At 44.9% G+C, this 17426-nt stretch overlaps 1 protein-coding gene across 1 annotated transcript; it reads right to left on the bottom strand.

The window, feature by feature from the left end:
* Positions 1–1973: 1973 nt before the first annotated feature.
* Positions 1974–3976, bottom strand: foxl2b (forkhead box L2b). Its single transcript, XM_076991404.1, has 2 exons — positions 3519–3976; positions 1974–3392 (listed from the first exon to the last, which is right to left on the bottom strand). The coding sequence occupies exon 2, from the start codon at positions 3385–3387 to the stop codon at positions 2503–2505; it is 885 nt and encodes a 294-aa protein (XP_076847519.1). The 5' UTR covers positions 3388–3392; positions 3519–3976; the 3' UTR covers positions 1974–2502.
* Positions 3977–17426: the final 13450 nt, after the last annotated feature.

Raw genomic sequence — 17426 nt, forward strand, 5'->3', positions numbered from 1 at the left:
GTTGTCATTCTAGAGATGTCATAATTCTCATGCCCTATTCTTAGACTCTGTTCTGTGGAGAAAAAACGTCAACAAAGTCTGTTGCTTTCAAGAGCTTCACAATTAATACATTCTAAAACACAAAACTATAATGGTATCGAAAACGTTGTGGAGCTAATTCTGTACCCCTGACGCCATGCTGAAATAAGACGTACACGCTATAGATGGAGAAGTAGAAAGACAGTCAGACATTTATGTTTAAAGGGTCGCTGCTCAATGCGCATGTGCACACAACATGTATTTTACTCTTATAAACGAGTTGTAATTGTCCAATGTTTGTTAGCAGATGGTCTGACCTTTAACCTTCAGTTTCACAATAAGCTCAACAGAACTGCTTTGTGGTGCGTACGAGGTCACTGGAAAAATGTTAAATCGGTCCAACAATTAATTGTTAAGACGAATTTCAGGAAAATGTGAAGAAAAATTATACATTTGTAACATATTGTTCTGCGCACGCGTATTCAGCAGCCTGTATGCCTACACTACGTTGTAAGTCTACGTTTGATACACATTATTTAAATAGCTGTTCGTTTAACTGTAATTTACTGTGATGGTGAACGAAACGAAAGTCCGACGATTTTCACATTTGCATTTTCCGCCATAGTTCATCGACAACATTTCCAGCTTCCTTGTTTTTGTTTAAACTTTTAAATCGATTTTAACTTCGAGCACGACACACCACACCAGTGAGTCACAGATCGTCCTCTCGTAAAACACCACAGCAAGTGCCTGAATTCTTTGGTATTCTCAGAAAACTACAGACTATATAGACGCTTTGTTCAATAAAAATAAAATATGGGCATGTGACATCACTTTGGCATTTAGCAAACCTGAACTCATTTCAAAATACTCTGTAGTATTTTAATTGGGATAATATTCATAAATCATACAGGCTAAAGTATAAACATATTTTGTTTAGATCCTTTTAATAACATTGATATAGTATACTGTAAAAATATTTTAAAGAGTAACCCCATGGGTTTTATCTTGCTTCAAACACAGATCAGCTTACTTCGGACTATAATGTTCACAGTCAGGTTAATATATTATTATATTGTTGTCTGTGTATTGTGCAACCGTTTGGTTTAAGGCCTTGCTACTGTAATTTCCCAAACCATATGGACATGATTCTCTCTTAAACAATCATTGAATAATACACCATGTAAGCGTATTAGGTAAAAGCTTATTAGGTAAAGCTTTAGGAAAAAAAGTTAATTTGTTATTTTTAACGTTTGCGCTGTTTTGATTATCTTGCATTTTGACCTTAAATCTAAAAAATAATGTTAAGAGATAATCAAACAAATTTGTGTAATCAGTTTGCATTTTGTTTTGACAGTAACACACAAGTGTTAACAATTATATGTAGTAACTTTAGTAAATTATATGTAACTTTAGATAATTAAACCATGTTGTTGTTGTTTTTTTTATTTTGATCTAGGTTAGGGTTTCCCAAAAGCATGTTAACAAAGACCATCTTTAAGTGGTAGAGCAACATACTGAAATCTCTTTCTCTCTTATTTACGACCTTTTATTAAACGGGGCCCTAATTGTTTATGCTAATTTACATTTTATTTAACAGATAATAAAAAGTTAAACAGAATATTAAAAATCCCTTATTTTAATGTGCCATATTATAAATTCTATTGATGGGATAGGCCTCACAGCTGTTGGTTCATATATATTTTTTTCTATTAACAAATAATAACAAACAGGTTAGATCATTAATAATCACCATAGATGTCTCAATACCCGATTTTGGTTCAAAATTACTCATAACATAATTTGCATTATTGCTAGAAGAACATTAATGTTTTATACGCTGTTTTTTTTTATTTTGAAATTGCTGTTATTATATTTTATGTTCTTTATTATCAAACCTACATTGGCCTACTTGCTAACAATCAGGAGATAAACTAACCCAGAGTAGTGGTCTTCAAAAATAATAGGCCTATTTAATGAAAGTCTTTTATTTAAAATAAGTGCTGGTTTAACATGGTCCCAACAATTTCAAAAGAGTATCAAAACAGAAAAAGGAACGAAAAGGTCTCGTGATTTACCATTTCTAAAAACAAAGATATTTTAACAATCTATAGAGCTATTGCATCGGTATGCTAAGAGTCTGATCTATACTGGGGCGAACATCAGACGCGACTACTTTAGGCTTCACAGGATTCATAACAGGACTTGCTGAAGTTCTGAAGTCCGAGCACTTTTTGGACAAATGTAGGTAGTATAGGCTACAACTTGATATATCAGATTTCCCACTTAGGTTTGCAATGTGCGCTCTGTGGAAAACCAAAACAGATTATAGGCTGTCTGATATTTCACCCTCTTTGCATTTCGTGTACTGGAGTGAAAGTGAAATGTAAAAACCACCTTCCGGGCGGCCTAAAACGTTCAAACGAATCAACATCAGATCCCATTTGGGTCTCCTGCGTCTCGCGGACATCGATCGTGTTCGACTTAAATGTCAATCCGGGAGTGCAACGTTGAATGTTTGGCCTCGTGGTCCCAGTAAGAATACAGCTCGCTCGGTTGACGCGCACAGGCGAACTGAAGGCCCGCCGCGTTGTTGGTGGGTACCGGAGATGGCGCGGCCGAGGCCCCGCTCAGCTGCTGCGGCTGGTGCTGATGATGGCTCATGCCGTTATACGAGTTCATCATGTTCGGCAGGCCCATGGCCTGCATCCGGGAGTACGGGTTGTAGGTCGGAGCCGATAGCCCTTTTACGTTGATGGGACTAACGTTACCGCTTCCCATTTGACACGACGCGTAAGACATTGGTGGCGGAGGCTGGCTGAGGGGCCAGGTGTTGTTCATGAAGCCGGGCTGGATGTACTTGGGAGGGGATAAGTAGCCGTATCCATCCCCGAAGAGAGATTTTCCCGGCTGAAAGGGAGCCGTGGGCGGTCTGAACGGCCGTTTCATCCGTCGCCTGCGTCTGTAATTTCCTTTCTCGAACATGTCCTCGCAAGCAGGGTCCAGGGTCCAATAATTCCCCTTCCTCTCGCCGCCGCCTTCTCGCGGAACTTTGATGAAGCACTCATTCAAACTCAGGTTGTGGCGTATGCTGTTTTGCCAGCCCTTCTTATTCTTCTCGTAAAAAGGAAACTTGTTAATGATGTACTGGTAGATGCCAGATAAAGTCAACCTCTTCTCCGAGCTCTCCCGTATTGCCATGGCAATCAGGGCAACGTAAGAGTACGGCGGTTTCTGAGACGGGTCCGACTTTTCCGGGCTCTGCTCCTGTACCGGCTCGTCTTTGACAAACTCCTCTGTCTTGACCGCGTTGGTGTCATGGGCCATCAAAGTTATTGCTTCATCCACTAAGCTATGGTAAGATGCCATCACTCCTAAAACATAACAAAAACAAACCATAACATCAGGAAAAAGGGGGCAAAGCACAGCCAGCCTACTTTTAAGACTTATACTTGCAACAATAAAGATAAACAACATGGCACGAGAGCCCACCAGCATACCTGATATTTAGGAATTTTGTCTTCTTTTTGCATGCCTTTTAACAGCTTTTACTGAAGTCCCATGAAAGTATAACTGCGTATCCTCGGTGTTGTCGTTTTGCTGGGACCCTCTTTTCCTTCTCGTATGGCGTTGTTTCTCTCGCGATTGTCTCCCACAACTCTGTATCCACCAAAAGCACAAAACGCACCGCCGTCTGTCCCCACTGCTCCTTCCCTCTGAAAGCCCAAACGGTTCGTCTCGTGTCTCGCGTGTCCTATTCGCCCCGAGTACAACACGCTGTGATGATGCCGTGTTCCGCTTTCGTCACTTTCTCTCATCCACTGGCAGTCTGGACGCTCTTCATCCAAAGCGTTTTTAACCAAGAGTTTCCGTTTTTTAAACGTCAGATTTGGCAATATTCAAGTATATGCAAATAGGACGTGTGAACAGACTACATCGAGGACAGAAAATTCATTCAACTGTTCAATTATATAATTACTTACATTTTAGACCATATCTACGATTTCTTTAATATTAAAATGTAATTATTGAAATAGCCCAACTATCTTACTTTACCCTTCCAAAAATACATATTTTGCGTGTGTGTGTGTGTGTGTGTCTGTGTAAGCGAGAGAGAGTTTGAGCTTTGGTTATTCTCACACTAACCATCTTATTTAGTTGCTTTATTTGTGTACCAGCCGTATTTTTTAAAGATTAACCGCCAGTTATGTATGACAGCAAAGCGTGTTGTGAATGAGAGGCGGACTATTCCTGTGGCCACCCATGCAGGTAGCAGGTTTTCACCAACAGACAACTCTGACTACTGTCTGAGCTGACGCAGGTGTAGCAGCATTGTGCCGTGTGTCAACACCTTTCCTGGACGTGCTACTCTGCTGCTAAAGATTCGGTCAATCCACCCCACTGCCTACCCCCTTCGACATGTGAATTATTTTTTTACATTTTATAATAATAATAACAACAATGTTAATAATAATAATTAGTAATAGTAGTACTATTGTTGTTAGATGATTTAGATTGAATTTTAAACCGTTAAATTCCAACTAAAATGAAATGTGTTATATTTCCTCAGTAGGCTAATCTGTAAAGGTGATCTGCTGTCTTAATTTGTATGAGATAATAAAATTATTCATGTTCTTTACCATATGAAGCGCAGGTATCCGAAATAATCGTTAAAAGGATGACTGAATGCAATTAAGCACTATGACGAGCGTGCAGAATATCCAGAATATAGGAGACACTTGGAAGAAGACCGTTAGAGATTGCAAGATGACACACAGATGAATCTAGGCAGCAAAATGTGACAGGTTTAGGAGGATTTAAAAGGCTTTTCAAGCTTCCTGCCTCGCGCTTTGAAATGAGGATGTTTACGGTTCAGAGTGCAAGAATGCGGCGGGATATGAGCGGTCCAGGACACAAGGACCGAATGCGGAGGGATATGAGCGGTCCAGGACACAAGGACCGAGATCTGCTTCATTTTATTTAGCCACGATTTGACCAAAGCGCACCGTTCGGTCCATTAGGACTTTCTTTTTCAGAAAGATGCATGTTGAGAAAATTGAAATACTTGAACAGCCTCGTGTTACTGGACCATGAAATATGACGAAATTGGTCATATCTTTTTAATTATTAAATTTGATTATGCCCAAATAATTGCTATAGATTATGCTGCGGTTATAATAGACTGTGTATGGGTTAAAAAGGTATGGTGTTAGTAATAAACGGAGTTGAGAGCGTCAACACTGCGTTAACTAGGTGTTAAGCCTCGATGTCTTTGCTGAGCTACACGAGTGAAGAATCAACACCTAAGTTGTACTCATGAAAGACACACGCAATTCTCAACCAAAGCCTTAAAATTCGACTTTTACATTTGTTGCGGCTGAAAATTCCCAGCGCTAATGAACAGGCGGGGCCTTCCTTACTTTGTAAAGCCCAGGATTGACCTCTGCCTTAAATTACAAAGCGCGTTACAAAGCTTGAGGAGCAGCTCCACTCTTCCTGACGGTGCTCGGCGTTTCTGTTTTGAGAGTACAGGCCATGTTTACCTTTCTTATCACCCACAGGAAACTTATGGGAAGCTTTAAGACATTCTTCCAACAACTTGCCTGTCAGATTATTATAATGCATTGCACCATGTAAGATATATCCATAAATCCTAAACATGTATTACGTGGGACTGATAATTAGCCTGCTTCGTTTATTTGTTTAATATTCCAAAACGCCCCAGAGAGATAACGGAATGTTTTTTATTTTATTTCCCTTGGATATATTTAAAACAAATGCATTTGTTTCTGTGAGGAGGCAGCCACGAAATAAGAGCTGTCAGATATAGTCAAGTCTTTCCCTTCTTTTGACGGATTTGGTAATTGCTTTCTGGTGTTACTACACTGACAGTTTTATTACTTTGTCCCGGAAACACACATCACTGCAACAAAACTCGCCACATTGGAACCAAGCAGAGAGGGAGAGAGAGAGAGAGAAAACATACGGCGACATGCGTAGCATGAAGACAGCTTAGGCAGTAAAAACGGAGGGCTAACTTTGACAAATTCAAACGGACTCTGATATAGCGCGAGCTCTGGGGTCTGATGCTTATCTGCCGCGCGCAGCCGTGGGGAATTAAGCCGCACAAACGTGCCTTTGATCGGCTGTGCTGCAGCTCTGGAGGAAGTGTTCTCACGGCGCTATTTCTGGGCCTTCAGTTCTTTTGTTTCGGCAGAGGAGCAGGTGAAGGTGAGGAGGATCATTGCTTTGATCAAGACCAGGACCACTGTAAACAAGTCATAACACAGTTTAGCACAGGCTTCTCTGGTCCATCCTCTTCTAAGCTTAATGACAACAGTCCTGACACCGTGGCGGTTTTGCACAGCATGAAAATGATATTGGCCTTTTGAGGATTTTGAATTTTGTATCTTGCATAATTAAGATTGCAAGCATCTCAAAGGACAAATTCTCCTTTGTCTTCTTGTTTATTGCATTTTGTTTTTTGAGAAGTGAAGTAATTTCATATATTAACGATTTACGATTGCACCGAAAGCTTTTGCTAATCTGAAAATAATCCCAGTAGTGTAAATCTTTTGAGAAATAAACTTTTCCTTAGGGTAGCACACATTTGGAGAAAGAAGCTGCCACACCGTCTCTGGAATTAACCTACTCGCGCTGTCATGTTGTCACGTGTCAGCGTTTCATTTTAACTTAAGTGAAAATAAGATGACATTCTCAGTAATTGATAACCATTGGGTTATTGAAATAAGAAACCCAATCTTTGCCATCACTCAGTGTGTCACTCAATAGTGGCATGATGTTCTGATGTCTCTCACACACACACAGTGGTGACAACCATGGTCTGGGTCATTTTACTAGCACGCCTTCACACCCAGTCAAGACCAACAGGTGTGAGGCCCTCATACCTCTAACCTGTAACCGTGGACGCTTTCACGCTTGAAAGACATTGGGTGTGTGTGTGTGTGTGTGTGTGTGTGTGTGTGTGGGGGGGGTTCTTGTGTGCCTCCATTCCTCTGGTTTTGTCTTTTGTCTCCAGAGTTGGGGCCTCGGTCAGATCAACCAGCAGACTGAGCCGCCACTCTTGTGCTGAACCTGAATTAGGTGGTTGGGCTTGTCCCATATCATCAAATTCTTCGGTTTTATCTCATAAATCTGAATATTATCTCCACTGATTCAGAACATGAACTGTGAGGACCGTGTCAGAGTGCACATTGAATATGAAGCTAATCTGCTGGAATATTCTATCTGATATAATCTAGAATATTAAAGGGAAATTCAACAAAAATTCTTACTCAATAATTCTTCCATTTTCTGAGAATGAGTGTTCAAAAGTGTTTCTTTAGGCAGTGATGCCTAATAATGATAAGATAATGTAAAAAAAAAAAGACTTCTAATCAAAAATCTTATTTTTGTCTTAAACAGCTCTCAGATAAATAACTACCATGCCAAACACTTTCACCCTTTTAGCATTATTGTATGTATTTTAATCTCACAATGAAATACAGACCTTGATGACTGTAAAGCATTATTCACTGGAAAGAAGAGGGTGATGAGGGACACACCGTTAGTTCCTGTAATTTTTTCTCAAAATTAAATACAGAGTAGTTTCAAAATATGAATTCACAAGTTTTTGATATAATAGCATATGGCTTCAGTGTTTTGCATCTCGACATGTGTTTTGCATCTAAACCTGTATTTGAAATTGAATAAAGGTGAGTGTAATATGTTCGTCTTGCAGTTCTCTTTAGGCACAAAATTGCGGTTTCTGTGTTACACAGCTGAGGAACGTCTCGGTCTGGAACCCAGGAATAGGTAGGAGAATAATATGAAAATGAATCTTTCTTGGTGAAGGTCTTCTCTAAACAACTTCTCAAAAGACTTTCTCAAAAGACTCCATTTTTGTAGAGTTCTCTGTTCTGGTGTCAGCCAAAGGAATATTGGTCCACCGTTGAATCTGGGTTCCTCTCAAGGTTTCTTCCTCATGCTCAAAGGAGTTTTTGCTTGCCACTGTCACATTTGGCTTGTTCAGTAGGAGCTTAGACTCAGACATCTGAAAAGCTGCTTTGTGACAACAGCTGTTGTAAAAATATTGATGAGCTCTAAATAAATTCGACTTTGACTTTGACTGTTCATTTGTCAGACTGAAGTGCGTTGACTGTTCATTTGTCAGGAACTGTGACATCAGCCTTGAGATGAACCCACTCAGTTTGGTTCAGGAGGGCTGATCCCCCAAGCCTACCAGGTGAAATAAAACCCGACAGGTTGTGTCTGGAAGGGTATCCGACGCGGGCGTCCCCGTGTGCGGCTAGGCTGCGGCCGACGGAGGCGGCTGCTTACGATTGGACGTCCTGTTTACGTTGAACCTCAGCGCTGTCTTCCTGAGGGAGGCCATGCCGTACAGCGCGCAAGCGTTCTCGCTCTCTTTCGTGCGCTCACTTATCCAAACACACGCTTGTTTTTCCTTCACGCGGACCAGGGGCCCGCGGGGCGAGAACACGGCTCCACACACGGCCGATCGTCGAGGCCTGATAGCGCGTCTCGCGTTAGTGTCATCGTCGACACGTGGGTAAACAACGAGAGAGAGGCGGAAGCTGAGTGGGCGTGGCTGTCTTTGTGCGGGGGGGGGGGGGAGGGGGGTTTGTCTGCGCCGGGGCATGCTCGCGGAGGGACAGAGGATGCCTGGTGGCATGCGGGTCACCCCCCATCGGGGGTACTGGAGGGTCATCTCGCCGCTGGATCTTTCTTCTCGGGGGCAGGCTGCGGCCCCCGACCGGGCCGCTCCGGCTGCAGTTCTAAGCAGAGGAAGGAGCAGGGGCGACCCCGGAGAGAGGGACCCCAGCGGCCCCGGCCCTGGCCAATGTGTTCTCAATCATAGGAAACACAAACAACAAAAAAAGGGCCTGATTTAAGAAAGGTTACAGAGCTCTCCAGAGAACCACCCCCCCCATCCCCCCCTGCCACAAACTCCCTCCTGATCCTCCGCTTACGCCACCCACAACCCGGCACTCGTCTCCCGGAGAGGGGGAGGAAGAGAAAGAAAAGAAGGAAAGGAGAGGTAAGGAAAACAAACACCTTCCTTGTTAACAAGACACAGGAGCATCAGGTTCCTGTCCCCCTGTCTGTCTCCACCTTACTTCATCCTCTTCTTCTGTCTCTCTGTCTCCGTTTGTGTATGTATGTGTCTATGAGAGTGGGACAGAGCTTTGCCCCCCCCCGTGAGGCAAAACAAACAAATATCGAGATTAAGGAGGTGCCACCTCTAATAAAGAACATCTGAGGAGAGAAAGGGAAAGCAATTACAGTCAGGTAATGGCGAACGCCCAACAGACACTCTCAGCAGCTGGATGACTGGGTCCTAAAACAGGCGGCACGGGTTCTGGTGGGCTGTGGGTTTGTTACACTCTTTAAAACGGACCTGCAAGGGGTTTGTATGAGGTTTTGGGTTTGGGATGGAATCACTTCTATCCCTCTAATTGTTCCTTGGGGTTCTTAGTGGTCTGAAGCAGCATGTCAGCATAGCAAGGACAATACTAAGATGTCATGAATTTTGGAAGCCGTGACAGCCAAATGGGAAGCAGTGCGTTGGAGAGCTACCATCTGGCAACAACCAGAACGTTGTGGGTTTAAATCCCTTCTCACTACAGTCGAGAGGAAGAGAACACCTGAGAGCCGAAGCTTCACTTTCCGTCTGTTGCTAAACGAGTCACGTCGTCCGTTTGCGATACAGATATGGCCTGAACTCTCTAAAGGCAGTTTATCGAACTATTTTAGAGTGACTGTCATGGTTCCCTATGAAAGGGTCTCCCTGCAGTCACAATACGAAGAACACCGTGGAAGGGTCTATGCCAGACATGTTTGATAAATGCTTATGTAATAAACTGTCCTTGTGATTTGGTAAAATTCTTAAGAGTGAACTCTATGTTCATTCCCCAAGAAAGACAGAAAACTTTTTTTGCCATATTTGTACCCTGACATAATAAAATAGCTAAAAGTGCTTTCACTACTAAGACCAGTGTGGCTGTCTGATTGGTCAGCAATAGAGGACTGGAGTGTTGTGTTAGACAATAAAGCTCAGGATGAGCAGCTGGGCCTCAAGGCAGATAAAAACAGAACAGATCCCAGCAGGACATAATCGCAGCGCCTCTCCCTGGGGATTACAGCACGCAAACCACTGCAATTGGAGCCCTAGTGGAATCCAGAGCTAAACACTGCCTGTCCTCATGGTATCTGCTGCGAGACTCATGTGACTCGTTCGTGTGTGTGTGTGTGTGTGTGTGGGACAGTGGATGTACAGGAACATTAGGGAGCTGTTGAGAATGGGAGCACCTCAGCGAAAGAGGGAGAAGTCATCCGTGTCTCGCCCCGTTGAGGGCGATCAGTCATTTTCACGCATCCTGCCACGACAGCTTTCTCATTCCGTGCTCAGGCGTGAAGCCCGTGGCAGACAAACCCGGGGAACGCCGGTGTCTCACCGCGGCCCGCGTGAGCGACCCCCTCCATGTTTTGTCTCGTCTAACTGATAAAATGAGATTAGAGTAAGGGGGCTCGTCTCCACCCTTTCGCCCGCACCTCTTTTGTGCGAGAACCAATCACGGTGGCCCACAGCACGCTGGGCGCGGCCTGGACGCCCAGCCGGGCTTGAGTGGCAACCCGACGGCTCCCTCGCCTTCACCGGGATGGAGTTCATCGGTTCAGGTTAAAGACGTTCCTTCATCCGCTCTGGTGAAGGAACCCACATGGACGCTGCCTCACATGTGGAACAAAACCTTTTCTCTACAGCATGCCAGCGTGCTCTCTATGGTCGAACACTGCAGGGCTGCAGGCTGGGTCCACAGTGAGTGACGTAGAGGCTTCTAGTAGGTGCGATTGGCAGTGTGAAATGCCATCTTCTGCACGGTGCCTGCGATAGCTCATGCTCCAGACATAACACGGTGCTCTTTGTTTAGAATTTCTATTCTTTTATCAGCCACCTAAGAATAGAGCCGTTCCTATAGAATGGTGCCACACATAACAGCGACACAGAAAACCACCAGTCCTTGTTGCAATAAGTTGCTGAAAAATAGCTGTTTTCTATTATGGGCAATGCCAAGTCGCAAGGGTTTATTTAGAAGTAGCGTGGGCAGTATACCACACATAGCCTAAACATAAACAGGAAAGTAAAGACAAACAGGAAAACATAAACAGGAAAGTAGGTAAGCAGATTTACTAGCAAGTTCCACTGAGGCAGGTGTCACAGAATGTTTACTACAACCTCAAAATGTTTTTCTGTCATGACACTGACGTACACAGTTGGCAACAAAAAGCACAGGACAGGTAAGGACAGCTCATAGCACTGGACCAGTTACCCACATAAAACCATCATAGCTGTGAATAGACATTAGTTAACCACATTACAATGTCGTTAGTATGTCAGATTATTAAAAACACAGGAAAATGTACTGATAAAAATAGCCTAAGTGGAATAGGATACAGTGTCTTTAATGAAGCTCTCAGCACTGGGTCTGTTGGATTGGTAGCATTTTCGATGTTCTGGTGTCCACTCTGTAGGTACTGAATCAGACGGTTTGCTGTTCTGGGGTCTGTTCTATAGGTACTGAACCGTAGGGTTTGATGTTCTGGTGTCTGTTCTATGGATACTGAATCAGAGGGTTTGATGTTCTGGTGTCTGTTCTATAGGTACTGAACCGTAGGGTTTGATGTTCTGGTGTCTGTTCTATGGATACTGAATCAGAGGGTTTGATGTTCTGGTGTCTGTTCTATGGGTACTGAATCAGAGGGTTTGATGTTCTGGTGTCTGTTCTATGGGTACTGAATCGGAGGGTTTGATGTTATGGGGTCTGTTCTATAGGTACTGAATCAGAGGGTTTGATGTTCTGGTGTCTGTTCTATGGGTACTGAATCAGAGCTGTGGTGGTTGCACTGGCTCATCTATCAGCAGGTAATATTCCACTACTGCAGAGACCTCGTTCCTCCCTCCCTATCGGACACTTAGACCTGCATCAGCTCACTGTGTTCTGCCTATATCTTGGTACAAAGTGTCACGCAGGCTCAGCGATGTGTGTGTGTGTGTGTGTGTGTGTGTGTGTCGCAGGGTGGTTTTGGGTTTTGGGAGGGGATAGCTGAACACTCCAGGCCTCTTCTCCGGGAAAACGACTCCCACTTCTGCCTTATCAACTGTTGACATGCAGGAGCTGATAGGCTCGGCTGTGTCAGCTCCCCTGATACTCTTCTGTGGCATAACGAACCCTCTGCACCAAGCGAAAATAAAATACTTCTCATAGCTCTCTCTCTCTTTCTCCGAGACAGAATCACACGTTTGTTGTGATTTCAGGATGGCCTGTTAGAGTGTGTCATTACCCCAAGTGAGTGGTTAAACTCTTTACAGTACATTTGATTAGCAACCACTTGTCATAACCGTTTGCCGAAGGGCTGTTTTGATCAGCAAGACAGCCAAGGCTGGTAATCCTCAGACAGTTGACCAAACAATTCCAGCGTGGCTTTGTCAAGTCGGTCCGTGATGACGGCGTTGTCGACCCTCCCCTGAGCGTTTTAAAGCAGGCCCTCTCCGGCCCGTGAACGCAGGAATGCTAAGCCCCATGCAGGAAGCCGCTGAAGTGCCTCGGCCCATATCAAAGGCCCCAGGTGAGTGACGGGCGGGGCAGCGTCTGTGAGGACACGACCCTCCCTCACTCAGCCACAATAGTGGCGTGCACCTGTGATGGAGCCCCCACCCCTCCTCCACCCACACTTCCTTGACAGTGTGTGTGAGCTATAATACCCCCCCCCCCCCCCCCATCCCACCCAGATTAGACTTGACCCTGCCCTGCTCATCCACCTCCACCTCACTCTCTGCAGGTGTTCAGATCATTGTTAAAAGCAGGTGAGCAGAACCGGCTCTCTGACACCGAGGGTCCTCACCGGGATGGGGGTGAAGGCCACTGAGTTGCAGTGCAGGGGGAAAAAAAATGAAAATCATTTGAGAAGTTGAGAAGTGGACAGTTGTCTGAAGAAAGATCACCAGTTACTGCGTGTTAGAAAAGTCTGTGTCTGTATTTTCTTTTCCAATTACACTGCACTGAGAGAAAAATTCAAGCTGGAATTTATGTCATACACAATATGTTCAATGCAATCTAGTTGCTGTATTATCAGCCAAAAGATGAAATGACTGTAACCAAATATTTCTATTATACTAAAATGTTGCAAGATTGTCTTGTTGACAGACAAATCAATGGTATGTAATAGCTGCAATGCAGGTAATGGAGGAAGAGAAGAGAACGTCTTCACCACTCTCGTTGAACTTTAAATCAGCTGCATTGGTAGACAGCTCTAGGTAGCACTGACCTGTTGACATATGGCAAGCTGTCCCTGTGGCCGAGGGTGCGTGGGACCATGGAGTGTGTTGAAGACTCCGGACGAACCACTCACCATCGACCAGAGAGAACAGGAGTGGACTGGGAGCCACAGCGCATGTGGTTCTGGGAGAGAACCGAAACCAGTATGGGTCCCTCATCACTCCTGTGGCATTACTTAGGCTGCTATTACAAGGCACCCCTGGCATAGTGGTGGTATGTACAGAAAGCTCTTGCATTCGGATGTATTCGTACTAGTTAGACTCAATTGTGACATTCGACTATCAAGTAGCAGTAACCCAGGAGCAGGTCCTTAATTGCATATTTCTACACATGTGCCGAATGTATGAAGGAACAAACCAGTTCCATTGAAGTGTCCCAGATTTTGCAGGTGTGAATCTGTCATTGTGAGCCTCTCTCTGCCCCCATCGACCTCCCTCCCTCTCCCAGGGCTGAGAGGGCGGCGGTGGGCCAGATAGCATTACCAGCGCCCGGGGGGTGTTTACGCTGAGAGAGATGGCTTTGCTCTGATAGTTACCAAGTAAAAGCCCGGTAAATACTACTATGTAACTGCTGCATTGTGTCACAGGGGAAACGGGTTCCGCGCGGAGAGTAGCGTGTTGGCGAGTGACGATGCGGATGAACAGGAGGCTAAGCCATGCGGTAAACTGCACAAGCTGCTTTTTTATTTACAAAGAATCCCATTATTTTCAGTGGAAAAGATGCGGGATAACAGACGGAATAATCCACGAGTGAGTCGGTGGCGAGATATTGAGTTACATCGTTCACGCGCGCTTTATAAATGCCAGCATGCACGTTTAGGGGGGGACGGAGAAAAGTGGCGCACAGCGCTTGGAAGGACGGAAGGGACGGAAAGGCGGAGAAGGGCGAGCTGGAGGCGTCAGAGGCGCTCAGGCAGCGAGGACGACGCGAGATGCAGCGCGAGATGAACGAAGATCAGTATCCTCACGAGCTGGAGATAAATCGAGGTGGAATGTTCTACCGCCCACCTCCCCCCTCCTCGAGGAGCGAGTGCAGTCCTAAGCCCCTCTCTGAGGGCCTGTCTGTACACGTCGCGGGCCCCTTCGGTGAAAGCCGTCCCCAGCGCCGGGCATGAGGCTCGGCAAGACGCGGGCCACGCCGTCTCGTCCGTGGGCCCTATCAGAGCTGACGGTGTCATCGTTGTCTGGAGATTAACAGCGACTGACTCAGCGGAGCTGGGAAGGGCCTAGAGCTCACAGAGGAAGAGAGAGATAAGACCATAGCCAATGCTGTTGACTCAGTCGCTCTCTTCAAAATGGCAGGTCTAAATACCTGAGAGATCTTTTGGAACAATAACATGTGCCGGGCAACTTTGTAAGAAATGCAGTGGCTTCATAGCTATTCATGCTAATTCCTGTGAAATGGCAATCAGGTGAGCCAGCTGCTTTTGCTTTATCGAGGTTGAGCTTCTGTGCTTGGCGATTAAAATCAAAGCGAGATAACAGCAAGGCCCTACCAAACAACAACGAGATATATTTGCTTCTCCAGTTGCTCCAACATGAGTCTCGCATTCCTCTCCCGAACCCCAATCTTTAGCACACGTGACATCCCACCACCTGCTAAGAAACACGACTTTCCGCTGCGTCTCGGGCCGTGGCTAAATCGTGGGCCACGACTCCATTCTCTGCCTTCTGCCAGAAGAAAAGAACAGGCCCCCAGCTGCAGGAGCGGGCATGAAGGAGGTGGTGGTGGTGGTGGAGGAGGTGGGGGGTGACGGAGGAGGACGTGATCCAGGCGATAAGGGTGCAGGAAGGCTGGAAGCTGCTGGGTTCAGTGCCAGGGTGGTGTCTGTGCATGCTGGTATTCGTGACAGCTCTCTCGGATGCCAGAGGTGACTGGCTTTAGGAGGAGGGTACCTGGGCTTTCCCCACTAGCTAGCCTGATTCGGGGACAGATAAACAGCTAATTCGAGGGGTGAGTAACAAAAATGCTTGGGGAAGATGGTTGTTGTGTACAGGGACAGTGTTTTTTTTTAATCAATTTTATTATTTGTTTTTATCCCCCTATTTTATTTGTAAAGTACCTGGAGTGGTTGCAGTGTATGAAAGGTGCTATATAAATAAAGTCTTGCTTATGTACTTTTCTATTCTATCGTCTAACAGAGTAAACGGTAATAAAATGAAAAAAAAATCTCATTTACAATTATATAAATCTCCCTTATGGAGCTAAAAAAAACAACCATCTGGATTGACATTGCAAATGTTTTATGGATCAATGACTGCCAAACCAATTTAAAGGCAATTTACCACTTGAGATAAGCCTGCAGTGCATGATTTATAGCATGGGTTATAGCATAATTTAGCAAAGCAGCAACATTTGCTTTGTGAGAGCCTGATGTTTTCAAAACAGGGTTTAAGTAGATCAAATCTAAAATGTACAGTCTCAATCTAAGACCTCAGTGCTCAAGTCTCGTACAGGCACCCCGCCTAGCAGCTGGACCCCATGGGCCACCCAGGTGCCAGTGCTCATGACGGGACGCCCGGACCCCGACCCTCCCCTGTCTCACGCCTTGTCCCCCCCTCACCTCAGCCGGGTGTCAGGAGCAGGTGTTACGGCGGAGGGTAGGAATGCGTGCGGCGCGGAGGGCCGAGGGGTGTGAGCTGACGGCTCTCTCTTGCCACTGTCAATTTGGACTCAACTTGTGTGGAACAACAGATTCAATGAGAGTACGCAGAAGCTAAAGGGCCAGGCAAGAGGATCATGGTGTGCAGTGAAGAAACGATGCCTTGGTTATAAAGTTGCTAGATGTTCGCGGAGACTGGTGCCCCCCAGGACGAATAGCACTCAAATTCATAATCAACAAAGTTAAAGGAAAAATAGAAAGAAAAAACCCAGTAAGGTTTCTGGGTTCAGGTTTAGGATTAACTGTTTAGGTTTAAGCTACATGTATCTGCACTGTCACAAAACGGTTGAGGGACAATGCATTTGCCAAATCTACATTTAAGCCTTTTGAGTTTTTTCCTTTAGTAGTGAAAATACCCTTATATACAGTATGTATCAGGTTACAGATACACACTAGGTTCACACCATTTGAATGAAGCAGGAAAATCCTCCAGGGAGACTCAGGGCTGTAGTCCTCCCAGAGCACAACAACTCTCAAAGGCCCACACAATATGCTTGGCCAGGGTCCTGAGAGCAAACTGCTGGTACCACCCCGCCACATCTCCATGGAGACAGGGCAGGTTCCGCACCACAAACACACTAATCTGCAGAGCATGGTCCATGCTGGGGCTTGCTACCTGAACCTTGAGTCATCGAAAGTATCTGTGATGTTTAAAAACATCACATTATATTAACAGCCACCAATGCTCGGTAATGAACCCAACCTCGAATTGTCGAGTTAAGATACAGTGTAAATTGTTGACGGGGGGGCGTGGCGAACGTAAGTTGTTACCGGGCGGGGTGTAAAATGGACACAAATTAAGTATTATATTGCGATCGATCGATCACCAGTGGTTGGCGCCAGAGCGAACTAGTAGCTCATTGAATCATAGATATGGATTTTTTTTTTCGGCGTGAGATATCGGAAGTGTGGCGTGAGAGCGTGTGAAGACAGTCAAATGCGTGTGTCTCACGCTCAATGCGTGAGAGTTGGCAACCCTGCATGGTATATGGGAAGGTCAGGATTTAGGGTAGATTTGGTGTAAGGTTAGATTAAGGGTCATTGTGCTGTATTAGTGTCAAGTTAGGGAAAGCTTATAACTGGTTAAAAACAAATATATAATGTATATATGCATAATTAATTTAATTCAGCTGGTAAAATATGCCAATACATCTTACAAAATAAAATGGACAAGCTAAGGACACAGCACGCTTCCCTAAACTAATCTAATTAACAAATGATTACATATTTGTAATCCACACACCCATTACAGCTTACAAGCATGTATCTAAATTTGGCTGCAAAATTCAGAGAATAAGGTCTTTTTGCAATGCAACTTCCTCTGCTGAACCTGGCCTGGGGCCAAATGAGTCGTTTATTGGCCAAAACAGCCTGGCTGATGACAGCTATTG

Source organism: Brachyhypopomus gauderio, unplaced genomic scaffold (assembly GCF_052324685.1).
Source record: "Brachyhypopomus gauderio isolate BG-103 unplaced genomic scaffold, BGAUD_0.2 sc82, whole genome shotgun sequence".
Taxonomy (NCBI): Eukaryota; Metazoa; Chordata; class Actinopteri; order Gymnotiformes; family Hypopomidae; genus Brachyhypopomus; species Brachyhypopomus gauderio.